At 46.2% G+C, this 17,425-nt stretch overlaps 1 protein-coding gene across 5 annotated transcripts in view; it reads right to left on the bottom strand.

Annotated features, from left to right (window-relative positions):
- LOC144114616 (stomatin-like) overlaps positions 1-17,425 on the bottom strand; it is a 50,999-nt gene that overhangs the window by 17,340 nt on the left and 16,234 nt on the right. For all 5 annotated transcript variants that reach the window (XM_077648471.1, XM_077648470.1, XM_077648469.1 and 2 more), the window contains exons 3-5: positions 14,276-14,348; positions 14,024-14,106; positions 10,998-11,201 (exon numbers count right to left, since the gene is read on the bottom strand). In XM_077648471.1, coding sequence (XP_077504597.1) covers positions 10,998-11,201; positions 14,024-14,106; positions 14,276-14,348 — 360 coding nt within the window. The remainder of the gene's footprint in view (positions 1-10,997; positions 11,202-14,023; positions 14,107-14,275; positions 14,349-17,425) is intronic.

Below are 17,425 nucleotides of genomic sequence, written 5' to 3'. Positions count from 1 at the left end.
CGATTGATCGGTGTGGACAATGAAACATCATGCCGTTGTAAAGTAACAAGTGTATCCGTCGACTGCCGCCCGACTTTACCGCTTTCGGCTACGGGCCACGGACAGAGCCTTCCTCCGACCACCGGCGCGCGGGCCTGAAGAAGGTAAAGACAACGCAGAAACCGCGTTTGCACACGGCCTGCCGGCTGAGATCAGCCCCAGCCAGCCACTTGGTTTGAGAATTCAATGCTGTCCCTCGCTCGCTTGGCTTTTGTGAGCATTATCGCCGTACCGGCCAAGTTAGCCGGCATTTCCGAAGGCGATGGCATGCCTACAAGATCCGACGACGCACCAATCTGTGCGTCACAGCTTTTGAGACCCACGTGGCCAGAGTTGCTGGTCTTCCATGTTTCTGACGTCATCGCACATTTCGCCACTCAGGAACAGAAACCGAAATCGCTCAGTATAAATAATGCAACAAATAATTATTTACTGCGCATATATGAGTCCTTGAGCGTGTATCATGCGTACTGGAGCGGTACGCAACCTTTGCAACAAAGAACGCGCAAACAAAAAATTCGGTGCCACCACCGCTTGTGGTAGGAGGATACGACACGCCTTCCACAGAGACGTCCCGTTTTCCAGATATACGGCTTCTGGCGTGTATGTTAACAGCAGAGAGACAAGGATGAACCATGGTTGGAATGACAGCTGCTCGGTCGGTTGACCCGTCAAGCTTCTCGCAACCACTTCTGCACACCTTCCTTTGCATTACCATCCTCATGAAAGCATACCGACTCGCCCACTACTTTCTCGACTTCTTTACTTGCTTTAATGTCTTCAATGCAGTTTTAATGCGAGAGCATTAGGTGGGCCATCACGAGCCGTTTGACGGCGGGCGTCCAGCGTCTGTGTGAAGCGTCCACCTGCCAACCGTGGAAGGCGGCGTTTAGGAGTTCCCGCTCTTCACCTGCCATCTCTCCACTTTCCACCTGCTATAACACCGGCTAAAATGAAACACCGACTATAATGACAAACCGGCTATAAGAAAGAATCGGCTCTAATGAAACACCGGCGATGGCAACTTAGTAAGGGCACTTCAGTGACAGGTGATAGTAATTTGGTTCTAGCGATGATAGTGGCTTAGTGAAGTTACAGGTAGTGGTAGTCATCGTAGTCGTATGGTTCCTTCTCCAGGTTGCAAAGCGACAGTATGAAGAAGCAGTTCAATTGATCGCCCCTTAATTTTTTGCATCTCCTTGATTACAGCCGTGACGGAGGCGTGTAATGTCTCCTTAAAGGGAAGCTGAAATATTTTTAAAATTTTGAAGCGATTCAAGGATTCGAATGCATGATGCTTCTAGGTAAAGCATGCCAAGTAGTTTTGAGCTAGCACTTAAAATGGTGACGTAATCGCCGATTCAAACCATGACGATGTTCACGCTTCTCCTAACTGCGCTGGAGAAGTGCGGGGACACTCGTCACACGTCATTATTGCCGAAATTTCAGCCGTCCGCTGACTTCGCCCAAATGCTGCCGTGCGAGTTCCGATGCCGCCAAACACTGCTTCGTGGGCTTAACCTTCGGTGGTGCAGATTTTCTTTCTTGGTGTATCTGTTTCTTCGCTGCAAAAGTTGCCCCGCTGTACATACGTGACATCAGCATTGCGGCCTCTACCCGTTTTTATGCACTGCAGAGAAGGCTAAACGCCGACGCGGGTTTATTTTGCCATTAGGTCACCATTTCAAACGTTAGCACAAAAAAAGGCTTCGCATGCTTTACCTGCAAGTTTCACACATTCGACCCCATTAAAATCGTGTATTTCCAAAACCTATTCAGTAGCCGTTTAAAGTATAGCTGCACTGGAAGCGGGAAAGGCATTGGTACCACACAGTGTCAGTCCTACCGTGCAACTCTCAAGCTCTTCAGCGCAAGTATGGCACAACTGATTACGAACCACATGTGACCCGCTCCAAACAGAACAGGAACAGAGAAGTGAAGGTCAACATTTCCGTTAATAATGGCTGCCTTCGTCGCGGTATAGGATGCATTCAAGGCAGAGTAAAAGGGGGTTCCCGGTCACCTGAAATAACTCGAAAACGAACAACGTCACATCCGCACCGAGAACACCGGTGCGCACCCCTTTACGCGCCCTTGAATGACAGGAAAAGGCGGGCCGCGTGCGCAGCACGGGAGCGGCGCGAATCGGCGGAGCCGCCAATCGTGTCCGTACGCCCACGGGTTTCTGTCGGACTCGAACCTCGGCGTCAGTGACTTTCTGTTTGTTTTGAAGCGTCTCACTACGGCTCTTCTTGCTCTTGGAACTCTTAAACGGCGGTCCCCCTCGGCTCGAGAAAAACGAGAACTAAACAGAAGAGAAGGAGGAAGAAATTAAGCGAAAAAGAATATATGTTTCCGCGGCCAAAACAAACAAAGCGAGAAAGGTGTGAGCGCTCCCGGAGGGCAATAAACAAACAGTGCAAGCCGCGAGCAAGAATAACAAATAATAGCGGCCGCTTCGTACGTGAGTTAAACGTAGTTCTGCGCAGCGCCAGAACGATTCGCTGCGGTCCCTTTCAGCTTAGCGGCTTGGCAGAAAAAAACACGGGGAGTGGGGGGGGGGGGGGGGGGGGAATCAGCGGGGTATTGTCGGCCTAAGGAAACTGTATACCAACTCGCGTGGCATAGCGGTTCGCGTGACACAAGCGCGAGACGAGGACAACCGCACCATTTAGTGCGGCATTGCCTGCACGCAGTTCGTTGCTACCGCGCCAAATCCAAAGCATAGACTGTTTAATTTATGCGCTGCAAATGTAATGTAGTGAAAAAAAAAGTAAAGCTCGCCTGACTACCGATCAGTAGGGAACGCTGGGTTGATTATATGCGGCTCATTCTATAGTTCAATAACCATGAACTCAAGCGACTGAAATTAGCAACAGCCAGTCCAAAAAGTAATAAAATATTCGCTAAAGATACGGTCACAAGTATAAAATTCTTCGATCATGCATAAAATTATCCTAATAGCCAGATATAAGCTCCACCGATTATCAGTGTTATAAGCAATCTGGGGGGCTTTTTTGGGCGGGAGGAGGGGAAGGAAAAAGATAAAGAGACGCTAGCATTCGCTAAAAAGCCCTTAGAAGGGGACGAAGATGTCAGATTTTCTTCTATCGCACTCTACATGATTGCGAGCCCCTTTTGCTTGCACAACGCAGATTTGCGAAAACTGTCGGGAACGTTCAATTATTATGAGCTCGATAAAAAATATCTGTTCGCACAAATCACTTGAAATCACTTATTAGCTACGACAATCAAATGCTGTGACGAACGTTCAGTGCATATCTTACCACACGTCAAACAGTGAGATGTCACTCAGCTCAGCTACAGTACATTCAGCATTATAAGTTTTGACTGTACTTCCACACCCTTAAACAGGAAAGACAAGGGGGCCTTAACGATGGAAAAAGTTTCTCTACTAAAAACACTGCAAATCTAGGAGGCCGCACTGTGTGTGCGCGCTTTTTTTACGATTCTTTTTGCGTACATACCGCACGAGTCTCATACACGCATAGAGCTAATGACATATATATATATATATATATATATATATATATATATATATATATATATATATATATATATATATATATATATATATATATATATATATATATATATATATATATATATATATATATATACTACAAAGTTTCAATCGTGTACGTGCTGCACTCGATGGCAGTTATTGCGAAAATCTAGCTGGCGAAAATTCTCCCAAAAAAAACAAAGAACGAAAACAAAGAGAAAAATATTTGTATTTCGCCCCTCGTGGTCTTCTACTTTCTCCGTTTGCATGCCAAATTGTCGCTGCATTTTCCCCGCCTGATATCCAAGCTTAGGTCTGGCCTACAAAACCTCCCCACAACTGCGGTCACAAAACTGCACTATTTTGCAATCAACGATAAACTGGTTTGGGGCTGACAGCGCTTTTATTCCTCTTCGTTTAACGCAAAACAAGTAAACCTCGGTCGCCATGGTGTTAACATATATGCGGTAAGGCATTGCAGGAAGACCAACTCTGTGCCTCGACCTCGTGCCAGACTGGTAACAAATCTTCCGAAAAGCTAGCGTTGGGCATGCTAGCACTAAGCACTGCTCCTTCCAGCAGTCAGCAAGACTGCGGCTAACAGGGATAGATGCTGAGTTCGTGTCTGCCAGGGATCGATCTTTCCTAACGAACGCCAGTTGGACGCGAGCCACAGTCGATCGTCTGTCTGTGTCAGACCCGCGCACAGCCTCGATGGAACAGAGAGGACGCAGCGTTCTCTTGTCATCTTGAAAAACTAGGTCCGACATGCGGCCTCAGCGGACGCGCGGTGACAGACGTTTTAGTCGCAAAACGTGTCAGGACGCATCTGGGCACTGCACCAGGCTGCGTCAGCACCAGGTGTATTTTGAAGAGTCCCGTATACATACGCCAAGGATGACTCTTGAATCAGCTTTGGGAGCCCACTGGGAAACGGACTATGGTACGTATGCATGTGACCTGGGTCAGCTGTTCTGATCGTGTACATCTGTCCTTTCGCGTCTTTCTACCATACGGTCAAAATCCGCTTATGGACAGAGCCAGCTCTTCATTCACCACTGAGGCAACGTCGGCATATACCAGTTCTTTCAGGGAAAACTTTCACCTTTTTTAAAAAATATGCTTTTTGGGGTAAAAATATGGCTTCTGCGGCATAGTACTACCAGTGCTAGCGGACACCAGAAAGCCGGTGAATCGTTTCAGGTAGTGAGCTGGTTAACTAAATTTTAATAATTAACTTTTTCCCTATTAAAGTTAGGGGCATGGTTGCAATCAGAGGTTTGTAGTCGGTGTTTAGTAATAGCCTTATAAGTTTTTAGAATTTAGAAACCGCGGTTACCATTGACGCTGTGGCCTGACAAAATTTGGCACTTTTGACTAGTTGCGTGCACTAGAAAGGGGCTGCTTTGCCTGCATGCTTTTCGAAGGCGCATGTACTTTGACACGATGCAACCAAATTTTACCGAGCCACAGCGCCGAGGATAATCGCGTTTTCGAAATTCTAGAAACTGATACGACTATTACTAAAGGCCGGCTACAAATCTCTGATTGCAACTTGGAGCCTAACTCTAATAAGAAGTTATTTATTAAAAATTAGTTAACCAGCTTACTACTTAAAATGACTCACCGATTTTCTGTTCCATTGAAGTTCTTCTCCTCCTCACCGATTTTTGGTGTCCGACAACACTGGTAGCTTTATGCCGCAAGGCCGTATTTTTACCAGAAACAGTCTATTTTTGAAAAAAAAAATGTCTTCCTTGAAATACCTGGTATTTTTGCCACGAAGGGAAGGTCCTCAAGTTCAAATACGCCGCAGCTTTTCAGAACTATCTCGGCAAATCAGGTCAAGAATAGACAGCAGCTGTCAGTTGTAAAGGTTACAATTAGGGGTTGGACTTTTCGCTTTTTAATTTTTGAAAATTCGGCGGACTTTTTAGATACTTATTTCGGAACGCAAGATTCGGTTTTTTTTCGGCGAATATCATTTCATGAGGATTAATTACCGCTTTTTTCTGTGATATATATATATATATATATATATATATATATATATATATATATATATATAGATATATATATATATATATATATATATATATATATATATATATATATATATATATATATATATATATATATATATATATATATATATATATATATATATATATATATATATATATATATATATATATTCGGTTTTTTTCGGCGAATATCATTTCATGAGGATTAATTACCGCTTTTTTTTTGTGATATATATATATATATATATATATATATATATATATATATATATATATATATATATATATATATATGGCAGTTTTCTGCGCTCTAAAGTCACATATAGTTTATCTTGTGTGGTTTGTTAGGAAGAGTAGCCTCTTATTAGAGGAAAACCAGTCAAAAAGACGACGGAAGAAGAAAGGAATGCACACACGGCCACTGCACTATGAACTGTTCTTTACTGAAGGCATTACTTTCCCAGCAAGGCTAAGAGGCAATGCACAGTAGTTTCTGCACAAGTAATTAACGCACAAATGGTCGTGAATAGAGTAGAGGTTGATATATGAGATACTATCACCGAAAATAAAAAGCACTGGCGTAAAGTTTGGTGGTTGGGCCTCAATACCAAAACGTAAATGCAAGCTTATTTATAAAAGCTGAGTTGTGCAGAAACTCAGATAAACAAAAAGAAACCAGCAAGAGATAAGAGAGCAACACCCACATAAACCCTCCTCTGCTTAGGCAAGTGGAACTAGGCTTTTCTTTCGCCTTAATGCCTGAACACCTGTATCTGGTTGTGATCAAAGTACGTGCATTAGTTCCTTAAATATTATCTCCTTCAGACACGGAACGTAACTGTGAAAGCGGCAAACGCTCCATAAGAACAAAGTTTCGGATTGGAAAGAAAATATGAGCGCGGCCGAAATTCAGAAGGAGCCAGAGTGCCTCCGATCGCGTAGTCACGCACAACAAAAGCGGCAGAGAAAGTGCCGCTGAACCGTCGCGGAAGCCAACATGGCACTTTTTCGTCCGCTTGTGCATGGTTTCATTTTGACGGTGGCTTATTACGGATGCAAACATTTTCAGCGTCCTTACATACAGTGCGAGTACTCCTTAACCAAATAGACACTAATAAAGCAATGACAGTCTGTGAGCAGAAGGCGCTACACTAGTACAGAAAGACTAACGAGGTAGTGAAGCGTCTCGGTCTGCACTCAGCGTTTATCTGAAGTAGCGGCGCGATACTTCAGAAGTTACCTCTGTACTGCTTAATCCAACAATGTCGTTGTCTCAACGCGCTCGTGTCTTCTGCACTTTGTTAATTCTTTCTTTTGACCTATTTTGGCCAGCACAGATAAAGTACATACGAAGGATAATGACCTTTTTCGATTTAAACAGAATCTGAAAAATCGAATTTCGCGTACGTTTATCAATTTTCAGCTTTTTTTTTTCTGCTTCAACCAAACACTTTAACCCCCGTTTACAATCTAGAGAAAAATAGACGGAAAAATCTAGCCAGAAATTTGCTCCATAGCCGGTATCACCGGCTGACACATCACAGAGCGATATGGGAAGACAACTGCGCTGACCGGCTCTTCCAATGCCGCCACGAGCCACAAGAGAAGCAAGAACCTCCCTGCCCCTCTTCGCCGCTTTCCGAGTGTGTTACTCGGGATTCACACGGTCCGACGAGTTTTGAAAAGATGGGGCGATTGGGTGCTCATATGGCGCGCGCCTTCCGGGCTTCCGCAGCTCCTGCATGCAACTGGGCGCGCTCCCAGATCGAGAGTACGTGACGCGCGGTGTTTACCGGACGAGACAGGGTGGAGGAGGAGGAGGAGAAACGAAAACAAAGGAAGAAAACGGAGCCGCGCAACGAGGCGGCGGATTTCTCGGCGGAACGTCTGGGTTTCCGTCGTCGCGTGGAACCGCTTTACGGCGGGGTTAGGGGGCGCCGAGTGATTTATAAAAGGACTGAGCGAGACGCCGGCAATCCGCGGTGAGTGGAGCTGGCTCCCGACGCTCAACGCGGGAATCGCGGAGGCGTCGAAAGCACGCCCGGTGTACGCTGTCAGCGAGCTCGTTATTTTTCACGTCGGGAACGCAGCTTTCTTCACCACACTCGGCGTTCAACGGTGCCTACAGGGGCACTGCGAACCGCCGGTCCTCGAGCCACGGGTTCGGCAGCGGATGCTTCTCCAGTCGGACGCTTCAGTGACGCCGAAATAGAAACAAGCAGGAAACGAACCGCCTGACGAGATTTTTGGACGGCGCGCGAAATGCTGGCTGTCGCTTTTTACGAATGAGGGTGAGGTAACTCGACGAGTGGAGCTGTCTTAGTGAAAAGTCAAGTGGCTCGGTTCAAAACATACAGCACAGCTCATTATCGCGCAGCCGCGTGCGATCAGCGCCAGTCAAAACAACAACGCTTTTTGGTTGATGCTGGTTCTAATCCCTGTGCCGTTATCGGGTCTTATCTGTGCTGGCCACAAACAGGGCACAGTCCTCTTCGTGAGTCAACAGTTGGATGTGCGACTAGCCGATTACGCATGCAGCAGCTGCCCCCACGCCTTGGGAGGAAAACGCTTTTATCAGGTCACATGGCCCAGAACTCTTAGCCTCTCCAAGCACGCTCTGGCTAATAAGGCGGACGGAAGTCGGGGATACGTGCGGAAAGCGCGCAGGAAGAAACAATTAGAGGCTAAACACACACCCTTCGTATACACCCGAAGCGCTTATCGCATATTACGGCTGCACCAGAGTTAATGCCTGTATTGGCAGTATTCACTAGTGAAGCCTTTCAACAAACGCAACCCTCGTTGTCATGAAATGCGTGATATGGTATGAAGTGAGTCAACAAGCGTAGCTTTTGAAAACGGACAGGGGTAGCGATGTCCGTGTTTCATTTTTTGTACTTTTCTAGCCTTTAAAAGCTCCGTTTTCAGTAAAAGTAGTCTTTTTGTGACAGAAAAAGAAATCAACGGCAATCAGTCGAAAGGGCGAAAAGGTCCCCAGTGTTTCTGAATAGCCGTTTACAGATCGCATTCAGAATTATAATTGCATTTTAAGGAGTTTCGCGCCGTTTTATCCCTTATAGAGATACGTAAATAGGGCAGTGCAGAAAAGAGGTGTACACGACCCGAACTGTTCACAGGAACGAGATCAAAAAGAATAGTTCGGTGAAGCAACAGTTTTAAATGCAGAGAATAAAGAAAACCAACGTAATCGCTATCTCAGGATATATTCCAGACACAGAGCATTGCGGGCACGGCACCGAAAAGGTTGGCTGGTATGAGGGATGGTGATTCTTCCAAACATCTCCTGCATGAGCGCAACATCTCGTAACATATGTCAGCTAACGCACGCGCATGCATAAAACAAAAGTACGATAATCGGCGCTTTGCCTGCCGTACACCGTGTAGTAATTAGAGAAAGGTGGAGGAGGGGAAAGGGGAGGGGGGAGGCCTGGCCGCAGGCGCGATCTGCCTCTTACGTGCGAAAGGCTTTGAGAATTAATACCCTGACTGTTTGGTGCTGGCTCTGTCAAATAACGCTTCAAGCCTGTACTAACATAAGCATGGACCAGTACAAGATTAATTTATTTCCACAGGTCAGATTAGTTTATTTACTTATTTATTTTAGTACCTCAAAGACACCAAAAAAGGGGCATTACATGAGGGGTGGGTTGTAAAGAAATATCAACAAAAAAGGAACATATTCAGTACAATGACAACATCAAGGTTGAATATTGAAATGAAACTGGCAAACAGCTCACAAAATCAAAATGCAAAACTTTTGCTTAAATGTTTTCGAATACAAAAGAAAAAACAGGACTAAAAGAGAAGAAGATGCGCTGAACGGTGGGTAAGAATTCAATAACGGATTAGAGACCAATAAAAACCGCATAGTAAAACAAAGTGCAATACATCAACGTTAGAGGGGAAAGGTACACGAGAACCTAAAATGAGTCTAAAGATTTAAGCTTATCTTAGAATGCAAGCGGGTCTTCTATAATGACGGCGGCATTCTGAAGGCCCTTCCAATGTTTTGCTGTTCGGATGAAGAAAGACTGCGCAAATGTTTGTGTTTTTGGGCAAGGGCATGACACCTGTTGACTGTTTTTGTGACGAGCTGCAAGCGGGCAATGTTTCGTGACGTAGATGCTTAACGGAAATGAACAGTAGGAATGATGAAAGAGGGCTAAACTGGCTGGTTTTCGACGGTGCTTTAATAATGGCAAGCTGGGTCGGTTCCTTAGATCGCTTACACTTGCGTAGGATAAATAATCGGAATGAACAAATCTAATGACGCGATTTTGGATAGTTTCTATGCTCTCAGAAAGGTATTACTGATGTGGGTTCCAAATGGCGGCTGCATATCTTAATTTTGGGCGTATTAATGTGGTGTAGGCTAGCAATTTTACATGTGCTGGGGCAAACTTCATTGAGCGTTGAAGATAGCCAAGGGATCGGCTGGATGCTGCAGTGATGTGGTTGATGTGCGTTGACCATGTAAAATCGTCAGACAGGTGTAATACAAGATATTTGTATGTTTTAGTAGCATGTAAACGAGAACCGCAGGAAAAGTAGCTATGTGGAATTTAGTTAGAGCTTCTATGGAAATGCATTACCTTACACTAGGCAATATTTAAAGACATTTGCCATTTTTCATACCAATTTGCTACTGCAAGTAAGTCGCGTTGTAAGCTAATACTGTCTTCATGATTAGTTATGTTAGCATAAATTACACAGTCGACTGGAAAAAGCCGGATGTTATTGTTTATGCACTGAGGAATATCACTAATGAATATGAAAAAGAGAAGAGGGCTCAGCAGCGATCCCCAGGGGATGCCGGAAACAACAGGGGCAGGGTTAGACGCTGCGTTATTAATTACTACAAACTGATTTCTCTCACTAGGGAAGTTTTCAATCCATGCAAGGACAAATGGGTCAAGATTTAAAATTGATAATTTGCGCATTAGTCGGCCATGAGGAACTCTATCAAAAGCTTTTTCGAAGTCAAAAAAGATAGCCTCTGTTACTGAGTTATTATCTAGGTTAACGTGGAGGTCATGAAAAAAAGTAGCTAATTGTGTTTCGGAGGAAAGGCCTTTACGGAACCCGTGTTGTGCTCGCTGTATAAAATTGTGGTGCTCGAGGTGCTTAACAATGTTGGAGAAAATAATGTGTTCCATGACTTTGAGACGCTGGTTAATCGTATGGTGCATGATAAGAGGTGCACATGGAAGAGTGGGTCGGGAGGCGGTCTTGGGTAAGCTGAAACTTCGGCACATTATGATTGTTGTGCTGCGCCTTGAGGGGTGGCCACTGACATACGGTCTCACGGCCCAGGTATCAGCACTGGATCCAGCGCGTACCGGCAGGCCCTCCACCCGACGCCGGGAGTTGAGAAGCTAGCGTCCTACCTGCATGGTGTGGCTGATGGCCTCGCGCTCGGAGAGGATCTCGGAGAGGCTCTTCGTGCCGAGCACGTTGCGCAAAGTGGTGGCAGCCAGGAGTCGCGTGGAGCGCCCGTAGTCCTCCACGTTGGTCACGGCCACCGTGGCGTTCTGGATGCGGTAGTACACCACCGCGTCCACCGCCACTGTCACCGAGTCCTTGGTCAGGATCTGCGATAGCGAAACCCGCTTGACGATGCTGCGCTTTTCCTATCGGCATTCGCACCGACTGAGCGAGGCGCGGGAGACATTTGTCCTCGGTCGCCGCAGCGTACGTGCATCTTTTCTCAAAGATATACAGACTGGCCGGTATACTTCTGGGCTGTGCAGTGTGACTCGTTTTGTGCCGTCGGCGCTCCATAATTCGCGAGACTGGGGGAAACTGTCGTCTAAACCACTTCAGCGTTTAGCAGTGCCAGGTGTGCTGCAGGAGTCCAATAGGCGTCCCAGCAAGAACTATGTAGTCTGTGCATTTTTGACAAATTAACGAAAAGCAAACAAGAGCCGTCTCCGTGTTAGCAGCGCCAGATACGATGCCGTATTAGAGCAACAGTGCGACAGTGAGAAATTGTCCTTGGTCGTTCAGCACGAACAAGAACCACCGCGTGTTCAGAAGTATAGCAAACTGCTCGGTTCACAAACCTTCCACATGTCAGCAAAAAATTCGTACTGGTTGCTTTGTCCTGTCAGCAAGGACAACCGCAGATATACGCTGCCACGAAATGGGGACAAGAAAGCGTAAACAAGCCGAATTAAACGAAGAACGCAGCGTGGAGACAGCACACAGAAAAGGCAGGGACGGGACGGACGATATACTCCTGTACTCGCCTTTTCTGTGTGCTGTCTCCAACGCTACGTTCTTCGTTCAAACAGTGTGTCTAACCAACTGGCTCCACAGTATATTTTAATTAAGCCGAATTAATCTGTCCAATAACCAACGAAAACACTAGTACAGCCTGGAAAGCAACAAAGACTGCAATGCGTCGATTCCGGATAAAAACGGACGGAGGCGTTATCTTGAGAGTTACGGGAGCAGATCGCGATTTAAAGCGAGCATTTTTGCCTAACATCAAATACGCATTTATGTCGCTTCAGCGTGACGTCTACGAAATATAATCGCCGTGAATCACTCTTCTCGTAGTGTAAACACACGCACGTAAATTTAGTTCCCGCTAACTCGTCACTAATAATTGAGTAATTATCTTAGACACTACCTTATGAAAGTATAAAAATTTACTGCCTCAACACTAGATCTTCGCCCAACGGCAAACATAGAGATACGCAAAAAGTTCATGGTGTGTGTAGGTGTGCAGCCCGCGCCTTGAGTTTGTGCAAAAACATTTTCGCATTATCACGGCAGCTTTCGTTCAGGCAGGACTCCACTGATGGGTTGACACTTAGATGCCGAGAAAAAAACCTGATATCCGCTATACTTAGGCGCCTACTGGAATAAGAGCTAACTAGATGACATCGCTACGTTACAATCTCAAATCGTGTCCAAGAGCATATTTGTGGCATATAGTGACGGGCGGCCTCCGACATTTTTAAAGCGTTTCAGAACGCAAAGCAACATTCATTGCGAAAGGCGGAAACCTTTTGGCTTTGAACACTGCCAGTTTTGTTATGTATTTGTGCTAAACTCCAACAAGCGTAGTGAACTTTATGAGAAGCCATCCACGACATCCATGGCCAAATAAGCAGAGAGCTCACGGCAAGCCGCACGCTCCCCTCTTCCACTTGAAGTACCTGGAGGCCGCCAAGACGACATGCTCACCCTGGTACTCCATGCCAAGGATCTTCTCAGCGCTCGTAAATAAAGTAATTTTCTCTTACCCTTTCTCCCTCCCTCTCTCTTTGCTCCACCACAACGAAGACGCTGAGATGCAATTATGCACGAAGCGTGCGCCTTCGGGCAGCCCTGCACCAACGACTTCAACCACCGAAAGTCTTTTTTCGAGAAAGTCTTATATTTTTTAACTGTGTCCAGACAGCTCTCAAATAACGTGACCACATCGTGATAACCGCTTAAAAAGAAGCTGATTTTGCGGTTTTATTTTCTGAACTGTAAAAGGAAAAGGCTGATCGCGCGGTTTCTTCCGTGGTCGCTTGCTATAAAGGCATCAAAATAGCTACACTTAAGAGCTAAGCGGCAAAATTGTGCAGCAAGCTGAACCTGAGCGCCCTCTCTCGCAGAGCATTTATACTTGAAAAAAACAAAAAGGCTTTCTTGGGGTACATTTAGTGTAAAACTACACAAGCCTGAGAAACACTTAGGGGCTATTATTTCAGAACAGGACACATGTCAAAGATAGGTGTCAGTATTCCTGATAAATAAGCTTAATCTTTCAAAAGTAAATTGCATTTATTGCGATACATCCAAATAAAGTTTTGAACTTTGTGCAGTCAAGCAATATTAATTGCCTTCGTGCGTTCTCAGCTAATAACAAAAGGCCTCTATTATTTGCTGCGTCATGATTTGTTACCGAGTTGTGTTCAGAAATGTAACGACCTGTTTGGAAGTGAACAATTTTAGCACCAAGCAGGGATCACGCCGCGGCCGTAATTCAAGTGTAAACAGATGTACTGTCAGCCTCAAAAGTTTACGGTATGCGTGTTCTCGGAAACAAATTACTGTTACGCTGCCTCGCAACCCGGCCGCCTGGTAATGTAACCCTGCAGCTGATGAAACATGCTCGTTCCCACACACTTTCAGACATTTCAGTCGATTCCATAGCTTGTGTGACTGCGTCTAAATAATTTTTTTCCCTCGCACAGCCGCATCCAATAAACTTTTGTGGCCGACAGTACATTTTCCCGAGTTTTCCAAGAACTTCCTGGCGGACGCTAGTTCTGCGTGTGTCCACTTTTGTCTCCGTGCCTTGTCTTTCTGATGCGCTACCGCCTCGCAAAAAAAGATAGGTTGCGCACCTGGAATTGCAATGGCTAACAATATATGGATGTTCTAGAAGCAAACCACTGGAACGAATACTTACTTCTTGAGGTGGCACATCGAACGACACCGTTCTCAAGTCCACTTTGGTGTAGTTATCGATGCAGGGAATGATGAAGAAGAGACCTGCAAAGAAGCGGGAACCAGCCACAGTGAGAGGTCTACAGCGTCGGTTCATTCAGCTAGCCGTTCAGTGGGCGTGGGCATTCCAATTCTTTTTGCAAGTTTAGAGCAAGATGCGCACTTTAGTGAGAAGAACCTCAACGTGCTCAATAGAAAAAAATCTGATTCTCACCTGGCCCTCTTGCCCCTCCTTTGACAAGGCGACCCAGCCTGAAGATGACCGCTCTCTCGTATTCCTGCACAATCTGCAAGTGCCACATTGTGAAGGAAAAGCGTAAACAGGAAACACGCCGCGTAAATAAGTTCAACTTCCGGAGCAGCGCTGCTGCTCTACAGAGCTGTGACATTAGCACGTTTACTGATCACGTTCCGGCGCATATAGGTCCCAAACTACTGCGTCACGATCCGCTCCCCCTGAGCACCTCTTCGGCGCAGACCCTGCAACGCATGAAAAGCATTCGCGGCAACTACCTAATACTAACGTTTCATGCATAGATACGCGAAGACTAGCAATTGACGAGAACTGCATTATGCGTTCACAGCTGCTTGGAAACCTGAGAACGAATTTGCAGACCACAATGGTTTTCATTATTCTAAATGGTATCAAAATGATTTTAAAAAATCTAAACATCGTCATTCAGCTCAGCTGAATATATTGCAGATATATGGCCTTGTTAACTGTCATCTATGAGGTGCCGTTACGAAGGGGAGTGGGCCACTCGTACCCTTAGCTTCCCTAGAGACAGCCAATGGCATAGCGCAATCACAAAGAGTTGTGCCTGTAACTGCGCTTCCACATTTAGTGAGTAGAACGCTGTACGATATGAGGCAAGACTGACTCTGGTAAACTCTGCTAAGCTGCACACCACACACCGTGTGGAGAACCTGTTTCCCCGCTCCATTTTGACGCAACCCATCTTCACCATCGTGCGTCAGGACAGCACAGGCTGGGCGAGGAGGGAAGTCTCCCTAGTGGGGGAAGCGGAAACAGCGACGGGAGCGCCACATCGTAGGTTAGACGGAATTCTGCGGAACCGGTTAGAGTCTCTTAGGAATCCGGCCAGCGTCGCAACGGGTTGCAGCCGCGCGCTCTCGTCACTTCCGCGGCAGGCGCACGCAGACCCGTCGTGCCTTGCCGCTGGACTTTTGGTTCCAGGCAGCGAATCGAGCGCAGCAAACGCGCGCTCTGGTCACCTTCCCCAGCAAATGCTCGGGGATAGCTTTGCCTGAAGAATGCGGCGTGCACGGGAAAACCCGGCCGCCATTGTCGGCGCATACAAACGTTCGCCGCCGATACCTCCGAAGTCGCGCCCCAGTCCCAGCCGGCAAGTCGGAAGACCTTCTTTCGTAGCCTTCTATTTCCGAGGAATGCCTCGTTGATTTTTTGTAGCTAGCTGGCCCGCTCTGTGTATTGATTTCAAGTGTAATAAATAGCGTATGAGTGTTCACGCTTTGTCCTCCTTCCCTCTGTTCCCTCGAGCATGAACCCTTGCGGTTAGCGAGCGCGAGCGGGAACGCTGCATCCGCAGAGTGGGATTGCGGGGGGGTGTCTTGTCCACGTGTATTTCCACAACCGGTACAGGACTATATGACGGTGCTGTACGGCTACTCAGTTAATTTTAAAAAAAGGGCATTGTAATCTACCCGAGCCTTTGACCCGACCAGTCGGCGAATCTAGCTTGCCAGGATGAAGGTACACTACCCTTTCAGCGTATTCTATTGAACTTCAGACGTCAAAAGTCTACGCAGGCCAGTTACCGCCGCCCGCCTCATTTGCATGCATGGTAAGGCAAAGATTCTCACATCTCATCACTTTTTTCTTAACTGTTTCTTTCTGCAATGAATTTTTTTTTTTTTGTCCGGCAACAATCCTCCTCTTTACTCTTCGAAGTGGATCAAGCCCGTGATGCTAGACGGGTGGAAATAACCGCGGCGGGTAGACACGTCGGGGTCTATTCCTTTTGAATCAATTTCTTAACACCTCACCCTTTCAGAGCCAGCAATAGGTACTGTTCCGACTCATGCAGAAGAGAAGGCGCACCTTGAGTGAGAAGTTTGGAAAGATTTTTGCGGTCGATAAAAAAAAAAACTAATGAAGGAGGCCCTTATTAAGCCTTTCGCAAACTTTCCAGTTTCCACACGGTACTTTCAACTCTTTGCACTGGCAAAATTAAGTTTTTCAGACAGGTGGGTTTTTGAGGATAACTCGGGTTTAACCAGAATTACCTAAACTTTGTAAAAATTTCGGTACCGTAAAACAAGAATGCATTGAAGTGTAGAAGTCTACAGCGTATAGATTCCCTCTTTATGACCTACAATACATGTTGTAAGGTACAGCCCAGTTAGCGCGTAAGTACGGCCTGGGGTATAGCGAAACGCGAGGCGCACCCTGCTGACAAAAAAAAATGGGAGACTTCTGACCAGCTCTCGCGCTCGTTTGCTTGTACATGCATATCAGAACATTGCGTACAAGGCGCAACGTAAGACACGGCCGGTGCCGTTGCGTTGCAACTCACGTAATGCGAAACTCCGATGCGAAATCTATGCTGCTAGCACAGCATGTTCATTGCCAGGAAATCGGGATAAACTTTTCTAGTTTCTTTGACTGCCACCACATGGCATATGGCTTTGAACATTCAAAAATGGCGCGTCGACATCATCCGTGACGTACGAGACAAAGACGGTGGCCAAGTGGCTGCAGAAGAGAGCGTGATAGGCCGCTAGGCTTAACAGCACTGGCTGGGAGCTGAGGACGCTGGAAAAGTTGAGGACGACTCTGCGAATTAGACCTGACGTAACGCCATTTCCTGAGTACACCATCGTCAAAAATATTTTTATATCGTTAATCGTTCGTGCACCTTTTTGTTCGATCGAGCTACCCGTGTAGCGATATAGTCGCATCTGTTTTCTACGCATCTGATACTAACGCGAAAAAAAAATGTTTTTGAGTTTCTTTCTTTTTTTTAATTTTTGCTTTTTGCCGTCAGCGGATGTTTTCCATGGGTCTGAATGTGTATATGCATTATAAATCCGGTAATATAATTGTAACTGAGAGATTTTCTCTTGTGAAAGCCCAGGAAGCTGCGAGAGGCGAAATGAGCTCCAGATTAATTTCGATTACCTGGGGTTTTTTACTAACATTTGACATCACTCAGCTCGTGGGCGTTTTCACATTTCGTCTGCATTGAACCGCCACACAAAAGCCTCACAAGACACGAGGCCACCACCCTACGAATGCAGGCAGCTTCCCCAAACCGACGCTCAAGACACCACATCTACTTGGACCCAATGTGTCCCCACTGCGGTTGAAACCGCAACGCCT

The sequence above is a fragment of the Amblyomma americanum genome, chromosome 1 (assembly GCF_052857255.1).
Source record: "Amblyomma americanum isolate KBUSLIRL-KWMA chromosome 1, ASM5285725v1, whole genome shotgun sequence".
In the NCBI taxonomy this organism is placed as follows: Eukaryota; Metazoa; Arthropoda; class Arachnida; order Ixodida; family Ixodidae; genus Amblyomma; species Amblyomma americanum.
Note: the sequence above shows the minus strand (reverse complement) of the source record. Positions and strands in the feature narration are given on the sequence as shown.